At 45.4% G+C, this 11,470-nt stretch overlaps 1 protein-coding gene across 1 annotated transcript; it reads left to right on the top strand.

Annotated features, from left to right (window-relative positions):
* The first annotated feature begins 3,500 nt into the window (after window positions 1–3,500).
* On the top strand, window positions 3,501–8,300 carry LOC143029986 (uncharacterized). The gene is made up of 3 exons (XM_076193196.1): window positions 3,501–3,714; window positions 6,257–7,613; window positions 7,857–8,300. Exons 1-3 carry the CDS (start codon window positions 3,501–3,503, stop codon window positions 8,146–8,148), a joined length of 1,863 nt encoding a protein of 620 aa, XP_076049311.1. The 3' UTR covers window positions 8,149–8,300.
* Window positions 8,301–11,470: the final 3,170 nt, after the last annotated feature.

The following is an 11,470-nucleotide window of genomic DNA, read 5'->3' as shown; positions in this document are numbered from 1 at the left end:
AAAATACATAGCATAATAAGCAGTTCCTTAAAAGAAGGAAAAGTTCCAGAAGATTGGAAAAAAGCAAATATAGTACCTATATATAAAGGAGGAAATAAAGAAGAACCTACCAACTATAGACCAGTCTCTCTAACAAGTACAATAGCAAAAATTTGTGAAAGAATTATCAAAAGTAGATGGGTAAAATACTTGGAAAAAAACAACGTACTAAATCCAAGGCAATTTGGATTCAGACAAGGACGATCATGCGTCACCAATTTAATATGTTTCTTTTCAAGGCTAATAGATATAATACAAGAAAGAGATGGATGGGCTGATTGTGCATTTCTAGACCTAAAAAAAGCTTTTGACAAAGTACCACATAAGAAGTTGCTTAAGAAATTAGAATATGAAGGAGGAATACAAGGTAAATTGCTAAATTGGATGGAAGACTTTTTGCAAGAAAGAAAAATGAGAGTAGTGATAAGAGATCAACACTCAAAATGGAATGAAGTAATAAGCGGTGTCCCGCAGGGAACAGTTCTGGCCCCAATAATGTTTGCTATATATATTAATGATATGGATGAAGGAATTGAAAGCTATATGAGCTTCTTTGCAGATGATGCAAAACTACTGAAAAGAGTGAAAACTGAAGAAGATTGTGAATCACTACAGAGAGATCTAAATAAAGTACAAGAATGGAGTAGGAAGTGGGAGATGGAATTCAATACAAAAAAGTGTAGTATAATGGAATTTGGAAAAAGCAAAAACAGAATAACAGGATCATATAATTTGGGAGAAGAAGGAATAAAAAAAGTAGAAAATGAGAAGGACCTGGGAGTCATTGTTATGAATAATATGTCACCTGAGAAACATATAAATAAGATTTTTGGAGAAACTTATAATTTAATAAGAACAATCAAAGTGGCATTTACATACCTGGATGAAGAAATGGTGAGGAAAATCCTAATCACCCTGATAAGACCAAGATTGGAATATGCAGCAACGATATGGTCACCAAGTACAAAAAAATGTATAAAAAAACTTGAAAGAATACAAAGAGCAATCACAAAACTGGCACCAACACTCTCAAAACTATCATATGAAGAGAGACTACAAAAACTTAAACTACAGACACTAGAGCAAAGAAGAGAGAGAGGAGATTTGATAGCTATTTACAGAATCATGAAAGGCATAGAAATTACTGATAGAGAGAATCTGATAAAATGGGATGACAGAAATACAAGAGGACACGGAAAGAAAATAAAAAAAGACAGCTATAGAAGAGATTTGAAAAAGAACAGCTTTCCTCACAGAGTAATAGACAGTTGGAACAAGTTAGATGAGAAAGTGGTGTGTGCAAAATCAATACATGAATTTAAAAATAGTTTAGATAAAATGAGATATGAAGACGGGACCCCACGAGCATAGCTCCCCTTCCCGTAAAATACAACTAGGCAAATACAACTAGGTAAATACACACACACACACACACACACACACACACACACACACACACACACACACACACACACACTGATAATAGCAATGAGCTAGAGAGAGAGAGAGAGATAACGGGGGGAAAATATAATAGTTCCAGTCTTCCTTAGCGTTTCACAGTTTTCTTCAGTGTTTCACAAAGAGAAAACGGAAGCAGCCAGATGACGTCAGAAGCTGCGCAGAACGGCTCAAGTGGTTAGACCTGGTGTATATAAATGTTGGGCCAGGCTAGTCGAGATACGAAAGGTTAAAAAAAAAAAAAAAAAAAAAAAAAAAAGTAATTAAAAAAAAAAAGGATAATTAAACTTTGTCAAAATTAAATATTATCACACTAAAATCAACACAAACATAAGTTGAACGTATAATAATAACAATATTACATATAACCAAAATTATATAAAGTATACCAAATTGTTGGTCGTGATCAGGTGGGCAAAACGAATTCTAACCGTCACTATGGGAACGAATGGGTAGTTTGAGGTGAACGATAACTTCTGGTGTGGGTAGCTTCTGGTAGTCAGGAACAAAATGAGATTTGACGAGAAAAACAGAATAGTCACGTCGCTCGTAGTTAAGCAACAATCTGGATAATGTTCGATGAATTCGAAAAAAAAAAAAACAACGAAGGTTGACAGCACTTTGTTTTGAAGGCGGCCAATTTTATGATGCAAAGGACTTGTTAATTGGAACGGTCGTAAGTCGACGATCTGTAGATAATTCTACGAAGATTCAAATGGGCCCTGGTTTTCAGACTTCTGTTGACTTATGCCGACTTCTGACTTTTGTGTTTTTTTTTATTTTCGCTATCTCTGTTCTCTAAGTTCTCTCTCGGTCGTCCTAGGCTCCACCCTTTTATACTAAGCGAAAGGGAGCCGACGTTTCAAACATGGCCAAACGTCTTAGGACTAGGCAGTTTGAAGATCCTCATCCAATTGGAAAATAGAGCGAGCTTTTCCGGCTCAAATCAATGACGTTTCTGCTTCGTTTTACCTGCGATCATACGTAAATAGTGCACTCCAACAAACTTGGTATTGCGCAGTTATGAACAAGTATATCTAATATATATATATATATATATATATATATATATATATATATATATATATATATACATATATATATATATACAAACACACACACACACACACACACCCATCCCCCTGCTATCGCGCCTAATTGGTGCGGCTAAAGCCGCGCGATAGCTGAAAACGCGATAGCGGAACTTAAGTACTAATGGTATTAATTATAATTGGTACCCAGACCAAAAATTTTCCTCCAACTTCACCAATATTTCTCCTTTATTTTCACTGTTTTCAACTTTCTTAAAAAAATTGCTTAAACATACAATCCAGTGCTGTAATAAACACATCAAGGCTATAAAATAAAAAATAGACATTTCATAGACATTTATTTTATCTTTTTGAGGGTGATGAGGGGCTTGGGTGGGTTAGAGGGGTTCCGAGGCTGGGGTGGCTTGTTACTGACCACCCACTCGACGTTGTATCTCGTCGAGGAATTCATCTATGGCTGCTGGAGTCTCAAAACCCTCAAAATAATCCGCATCATCCCCAGAATCATCCTCTTGTGATGGTCCTGGTTGCATATTCCAATCTTGGTCTTATCAAAGTAACTAGTATTTTCTTCACCATTTCTTCGTCTAGGTATGTAAAAGCCACTTTGATAATTGTTATTCAGTTATAAGTTTCTCCAAAATTTTTATTTATATGTTCCTCAGGGGACTTATTATTCATAATAGTGACTCTCCCACTGTCGTTTTGTCTGTCTATCTGCCTGTCTCTTTTTGTCTTCGTCTTTTTCGGTCCCTGTCATTTTCTCTTTACCTTTCTCCGCCTTTCTTCCTCTGTCTCGTAGCGTTTCTGCCTGTCTCTTTTCTCTCGTTCTTTTAGACTTAGACTGTGTTTTCCAAGTAATGCTATATGTTCAAAGTTTTTATTTCGACCAAGTAAAAAAATAGGAGTAGTTTGGGGTGGGGGTGGGGGGTCGGAAGGAAAGGCGGAATTATGCTTTTGGGCTGTGAAACCTGCTTCGACCGAGGAGCCTTGGCCACCGAATTTATGTCTTGGAAGAGGAAAGCCACCTCCCATTTGTTTGCGCGAGTGCACAGCAAGGGTCCTTCCCTTTGCCTCCATCAGGACGTGAGGACGTCCTGTCGCATCCTCCATCGATCCTTAAGGAACTTGCATGAATGCTTATACCAGATCATCCCGCCTCATGGTATATCGATTACGAAAACCAATCGACTTGTTTCAACTAAAGGGGAATTTCGTATTTCCTAGAGCCGATTGGGTACTTGCAACATAATTCGAGAGGCGTATAGAATTATGAATTTTAAACTAAAAGACAGACTACTTTATTTTGTTTGTCAAACATTTAATTTACCCTTAACGTAAAATTTAGGCGTTATTGTTGTGATTGATTTTGACTTTTCCGGTTGTATAATATTTGTCACTTCTTAGCCAGAACAAAATCTTTAAAGAGTGTCGTCATATTGTTGGTTGATATTACTCAGATCAGAGGCATCCCAGAGAAAAAAAATCCTTGTCAAGGATTCTTTCAGACTGCTGATAAGATAATTTCGCGTAGGGTAAGATCTTTATTAAAGTATATTTTTCTCTCTTTTTTATTGGGGTTGGGGGAGGGAGTAAGCTTGTGCCTTAGAAAGAGAGCAGAGGTTGCATGTCCTGCCATGCCATCTTTGGTCACCTCGAAACAGCCAGACAAACTGACCGCGCTACGGTCCCCTAACAGACCCCTTGAGACGCCAGTTATAACTGAAGTCTCCACTAACCTGGTTCTAAAGTCCTCCATCCACGCTCAGTTTTGCCGGACAGTCCGCCTGGACGGCCGGCCGGTGCGTTTGCACACACACACTATTCAGTTTGGCCTCAAGATGGGTGTTCAGTTATGACGCAGCGAGCACCGCGGGAACGCTCGTTTCTCCTCACGAGATGCAGACGTGACGTAATGCTTTGTTTGTGTACAGTGTCTGCGAGGGCTCCTGACGCGTGTGAGTTTATCACTTCCAATATTCCTTCCTGGAGGCTCCACAAAGAACCACTTGGTCTATTTACCACAGTGTTAGTCTTTGCTGACTTGTCTTAATCCTTTGACCATTTCCTGCGTTCTATTTTAGTCGCCAGGTAATTTCATTTAGTTGAAATAAACCCTTTGTAGATACAAGGATGAAAATGATCTTAAATCTATCTGGTTTAACCATTGTGCTACATTTTATGACCTAAATGATTTATTTTAGTTGCCTCTGAACGATTTCATTCGTCTTAAAGAAAAACCTTTAGCCTATCGAGATTAAAATTGTTCTCTTTTGCTGAATTGGACGATTTTAGTCGTATATTCCAATTACCACCAAATGTTTTTAAGAAGATGAAGGAGACATCTAATCGAAAGGGTTAGATTTGTGACTATTTCTTAATTCTGTATGATTGTTTACTATATGAGAGATTGAGTGGTGGGAAGTAAAACGAAGACGATCTAGGAATTGATTTACTCAATCAATTTCCTAGATCGTCTTCGTTTTACTTCCACCACCCAATCTGTCATTTGTCCTTTATCGGCTGAGAAGAAACCTGCACAGCGAAGCTATAGCGGTAATCCCCTACCACACTCCTGGCCAAATGGCCACTTCCGGAAGGGAGTGTGTGGTTGGACATTCCGCATAAATCATCGGGAATTTAAAATTCCCGGCTCTGTGCAGGTGGCGCAAGCGTTTACAACCCCACCTCCCCCTCCCTATCCCCTCCCTTCTTACTCGGCTGCACGGATTGAGCCGTCACTTAGCATCGCGGAACCAGACGAGTCGGTCACTCAACAACCCACCTTCTTTTCATGCAGGTAAGTCTGGTTCCTGCTCGTGCTCGTGTTCTCGTAGGGAGCTCTACCTGTTCTCCTGCAGTTTTTCCCCTTCGGTGTTGTGTCCAGACACCTTTGGGACACCCCGTCTATGATTACCATTATTCTATTTTCAGACCAAACGCTTGTGTGTGGAATCCGGCTGCACAGCCAGGATCTCGTCAGACGGCCACCACGACCTCTGCTCCCGCCATACCCCTTGTTTCTCACAAGCTGGCGTTGTGTGCAAAGCGCGGGTCGAGGAGATTCGTGCTGCTCCTCCCAAAACCCGTTCCAAGCTAGCTGCCCTCGAACTCCTTCGGGAGGCATGGCGCAGAGCTCGGAAATTGAAATCCGCTGACGACCCCCCCCCCCCTAGTGTGGGCGGATCCGGCGTTAGGCGTGGAATTGGGCCTCGTTCGCCCTCGCCATCCGTCTCCCTATGTCTCCGAGACTTCCGTTGGTGCACAACCCGGGCCTCTCGGAGTACAAGGGGACGAGTCTGATGTTGCGGAGTATGGTGTCCCCGAGCGTCCTCAGGCCTCTCGGCAGCCCCATACATCCGACCATCAAGGGTCCTTAAAACCCTTACGGCTTGCTTTGTCAAGCACCCCCACGACCTCTGCTCCCGCCATACCCCTTGTTTCTCACAAGCTGGCGTTGTGTGCAAAGCGCGGGTTGAGGAGATTCGTGCTGCTCCTCCCAAAACCCGTTCCAAGCTAGCTGCCCTCGAACTCCTTCGGGAGGCATGGCGCAGAGCTCGGAAATTGAAATCCGCTGACGACCCCCCCCCTAGTGTGGGCGGATCCGGCGTTAGGCGTGGAATTGGGCCTCGTTCGCCCTCGCCATCCGTCTCCCTATGTCTCCGAGACTTCCGTTGGTGCACAACCTGGGCCTCTCGGAGTACAAGGGGACGAGTCTGATGTTGCGGAGTATGGTGTCCCCGAGCGTCCTCAGGCCTCTCGGCAGCCCCATACATCCGACCATCAAGGGTCCTTAAAACCCTTACGGCTTGCTTTGTCAAGCACCCCCACGAACTCGTCTTCCTCCCTAGTTCACTCGCGTGAACCCGGCAGGAAATCTCGCTCGAAAAAGAGGTCTGCCTCACCGAGGTCCAGGACGCTCAGCTTGTCCCCACCCTCCACAGCCTCTCCCCCCAACTCACCCTCCCTTCCTCGCTCTCCTTTTCCTCGCCGTAAATCCCACAAGGGCAGGGAGCCGGAGGACGAAACGAGGGGAGAGGGAACTCTGGCTGCCCAAGTGGCTGCCCTCCTTCCGTCCCTGATAGGCCCCGTCCTTGAATCGGCCCTATCACATTATCCGGCCTTTCAGGCCGCGCAAATCATAACGCACCCCTCTCCAGAGCAACCTCCTATTGAACCTACGGCTCTAGCCCCCCCTCCCACTCTCCCTCCTGGTCCTTCCCTCCGCCCCTCCGTGCCGGCGACAGGTATAGGACTAGAAGGCCCCTCTCAGGAGGAACCCCCCAATCAGACGTCCGTCGGGTTGGACGGGGTGGAGGACCACTACAGTTCTTCTTTACCTTATCCTCCTACCATGACGGACTCTTTTGAGTTCCGCCCCTTCTCATGGTGTGACCTTCCCCGGTCCTGGGAGTACTCGTTTGGAGAAGGCCACAAGCTAGTGGCCTGGTCTCCCGACTACTCGCTACCGGAGGGCTGGAGGAGGAGAGATGACGTTATCCTAAAGTGGGCCAACGACGAGGAGGGGGCTAAGGTTCTATATAAGATTCGACCCCTCTCCGCCCCGGCCTCCACGCCCTCCAGGATTTCCACCTCTAACACTCTGGACGCATTAGGTGCTCTCCTGGAGAACCTTCGTTTAAACCCTGATGGGCATATGTTTGTCGACAGGTCGGGGGACTCGCCGGCGGTAGCACTCTCCCCAAACGCCTGGTTCCCGCAGGAGAAAGGGGAGAAGGCCTTAGACATCCCTGCTCTCTTCGAGCGGGCCCAAGACCAACCCAAGACGGTTCCTCCTCGACGGCATATCCCTTCATCATTCCCCGTCGTCCTGCCACCACCCTTCGCGCCGGAGGGCCTGCGCGATTGCTTATGGCACTCGGGCAGGGACCCCGCCCTCCCCCATCAACTTAGTGAACCGGAGGCTAAGTTGCTGACGACGGAGGCCTCGACCAGACAAGACCTTGCCTCTACCATCTCGACCGTCACGGCAATCGCGATGATGAGGAACTGGCTGACGACGCTCGCCACGAGCTTTGAGGACTTCCCGCGGGAAGAATTGAGGTGAGTGGGATATTTCAATCTATACAGAGGGTCCAGACCTGTCCTGGCGAGTGACGCTCAGGTAGCGTCTTCACCCAGGACGGAGCCTCTTGACTAGCGCCCGAGGACGAGGTCGTTCGGAAACGACCTCGGCCTCGCATATGTTATACGTTCTACAATTGAGCGATGTGACTTTATTACACCCTCCGGGGATCGGGATCCTTCTCGCCCTACTAATTTGATTCGCGTGTTTTCTGTATGCAGACACACCCTGGCGGCACTCTCTACCGTGGCAGAGGGTACAGCCAACATGGCGTCATCAGCCCTACCCCCAGCAGCGAGGGCCTTCACCGCGGCTCGTTTGGCAGCTCGTCAGTCTGCAACGCGGTCGGCCCCGGAGATAGCTCGCCGGGGCGTGGTGAGAGCAGCTCCCCTTTCCCGTGGTCTGTTCGACCAGGAAGCGACAGACCGCGTCTTCGCTACGGTCCCGACCGTCATCCAGATCCAACAACCCTCCCAACCTTGGGGGACACGCGATAGTGACCATCTCCGCTAGCACAGTTCTGGACTTCCTGTCTTGGCTAGCTGACACCACCAACAGGGCACCGGCGACGATCTCGGCTCACTCCGCAGCCCTCGCTGATCCACTCTGCTTCGGCATGAACATCAGAGTGCCACAAAGGGAGCGAAACCTTCTAATGAAGGGGATCCGCGCCTCGAGAGAGCCGAGACGTCAGCCGGTCCTAGCCTGGTCCTTGCATCGTGTTCTGCAGTACCTGACGTTCGAAGGGACCATCATGGAGGGGGAACACTTCCTTCAACGTGCCGTCTTTCTGCTCGCCCTGGCTACGGGTTATAGGGCGTCACAGCTGGCGGCGATCACCCGCCACCAGTCCTTCTCCAACCTGGAGGAGGACTGCTCTGCCCTAACTCTCGCTCCATCACCTACATTCCTAGCCAAGAATGAGCAGGCGGACGACATGATTGGCCCTATCAGAATACCATCCTTCCTGGAGGAAGGAAACCCACACCCGCTGTGCCCGGTCCGTGCGTTTAAAGACTACGTGGAACGCACGGAAGGGGTGTCCGAGGATCATCTCTTCTACAATTCGAAATCTCGGAACCCCCTAACCCCGAGGTCCCTGGCGCGTCTACTTTGCCGCATTATAGAGAAGGCCGACCCGGGCCATGCCCCCCACGCCCACAACATCAGAGGCCTCGCGGCATCGCTGGCATTTCTCCGCACCCACTCTGTGGAACGGGTGCAGGACCTCGGGGGCTGGGCATCAGCAACTTCCTTCAAGACACGGTATCTCTACCACTCGATCACCCCTGTCCCATGTGTCGCCATGGGAACGGCTCCACCCCTCTCTTCGCAAAAGAAGGGGGGCAAAGGGCGACCGAGGGGTCGGGGAAGGCCCAGGAACCGCTGAGCAAGATACAATATTCTACATAGAATTTATGCACTATGTAAATTGTACAATATTATTTTTATAAAAAATAAACAAATGAATATATATATATATATTGATATTGATATCGATATAAGTACTTGATGCTTTTTGTCTCCCCTCTACTGAATGATAAGATGAATAGTCTCCCATACGAGACACACGTAATAACGGCTTGAGCCCTGTCCTCGACTACAATTTGGGCTTCACCTTCTCCTCCCACCTATCCTCGTCTCATGCTTAGCTTCGCTGTGCAGGTTTCTTCTCAGCCGATAATACTTCTTTGTCGCGGCTAGTGCCGCTTAAATTGTTTTTATCGGCTTAAGAAACCTGCACAGATTTAGGGTCCCTCCCTCCTCCCACAGGCGAAGCCTTCATTTCTCATTGAAGTGACGGCTCAATCCGTGCAGCCGAGTAAGAAGGGAGGGGATAGGGAGGGGGAGGTGGGGTTGTAGACGCTTGCGCCACCTGCACAGAGCCGGGAATTTTAAATTTCCGATGATTTATGCGGAATGTCCAACCACACACTCCCTTCCGGAAGTGGCCATTTGGCCAGGAGTGTGGTAGGGGATTACCGCTATAGCTTCGCTGTGCAGGTTTCTTAAGCCGATAAAAACAATTTAAGCGGCACTAGCCGCGACAAAGAAGTATTCTTCTCCAAAAATTATTTACTATCCTTTAATGTTACACAGGCATGGGTATTTCACATACATGTCTGTAGAACCTAATCAGAAAAGTGCCCTCTCTTAACATGACCTTCTTTTGGAAGCGCGACTGTGTTTGAAGTAATACGACTGTTGGTGTGGAACTGATGCTTTGCCTGAAGATTGCCCCATACACGTTCAAACCTCCCTTCAGTTCACCTAAACACAGGCCCAGTTTAATTCATTATTATTTACTATTAACCTGTTTGTTTATTATTTAATTATACCTATGCATTTATTTATTTTATTTATTATTATTTATATTATAATTTTTATTTATCTATTTATTTATCATTATTACATTTTTTCGCATCTGACCTAGTTATGGACCAAAAGGTCTCCTGTCGGCATGCTCCTCCTTTGTAATTCTTTGTAATCCTTTGCAAACGTGTCAACCCAACAGATTGCATTTCAGGCCTACTCTGAGTCCTAAATAGCTCCTTACACGACAGAAACTCGCTAGTGACAGCGACATTAATCTAATGATTTTTAAGTGGGTAAAACCTCTGTGAAGGTAATCTTACGGGTGGCCGAAAGCAGTGGGTTCGAATCCTACATGCGACTGTCATAAAAATGATCAGCTGTTCAAACCGGACGGAAGAATCCGGATTGAACTGGTTTGTTCAGGCGGACTATCTATCGTGTATGGGGAGCTATTCATCCAAATGCAGTTGATGGGGTGGCGTCACGCTTTGGAGTTGATGGTGGGAGGGATGGACGTAGGGTGAGGTGGGAGGAGGAGGAGTGTAGTGTATACACATCACATATTGCGGAAACGTTGCGTAAAGGAAAGAATTGAGCTTTTGTCCATCAATGGTATTTCCTGCAATATCAAATGCTTTCAGTCCTGTTATCTATCTATTTAAATCTCAAAACATCCATTATTTATTTTATTTAAAAAATCGATATTTTGTGTAAAATCTTGGTCACAGCAGTCGACTCTTGACTCTAGATTTTTTTTTTTCTGAAAAAAAGAAAAAAGAAAAGAAGATGGAACAGCTTGGACATCCACCTTGAGGCAAATCGCGCACAATTCCTGTGTTCTAAACTTTTCTCCCTCATTCCCTAATGGCGTTTTTCTGCTGCTGGATTTTTATGACACTGAGGTCTGCAGGTTCTCCTCACAAATCGTGACTGGTGCTGTTTTTTGTTTTCCCGAATTGATGATATTTCGGACTATGGTCTCCTACTGGATAGAAAGCTACGGGTTACTAAAATTGAAAAAAAAAAAAAACACGTCACACCATATGCAAGATTCGTAACATTCGTTCTCTAAAGATTTCAGTGTAATACGTATTTAAAACCTTCCAAAGAGTTTACGAACACCTTATATACATTATCAAGATGTCGAGAAAAAATCCTTGATTCTTATAATTGCACCGGCATTCTGTCTGATAGGATTTGTTTTTACTTTGTGACAGTTCAATTTTATGGTCACATACTTTCTACGTCCTTATATTAATCCATAAGTGTCTTATTGGCAAGACTTCCTAATTTTGTACATTGTGTGTTTTTAGAAGGACTGTGATGGACACCCAACTCTTGGTGAAATTTAAGGTACATTAGAGTAACGTGATGTAGTAGCACATAAGTAAAATTCAAACTTATAATCTACTTTCAGAGAAAATTAAACACACTGCCACCACCACTACCAGGGGCATGTCACTTAAGAACCTCCTCGTCTCTTTTTTTCTGTATCATCTCACGTCATTATATATTCTTT

Source organism: Oratosquilla oratoria, chromosome 11 (genome assembly GCF_046742065.1).
Source record: "Oratosquilla oratoria isolate Oo_2021 chromosome 11, ASM4674206v1, whole genome shotgun sequence".
Lineage (NCBI taxonomy): Eukaryota > Metazoa > Arthropoda > Malacostraca > Stomatopoda > Squillidae > Oratosquilla > Oratosquilla oratoria.
Note: the sequence above shows the minus strand (reverse complement) of the source record. Positions and strands in the feature narration are given on the sequence as shown.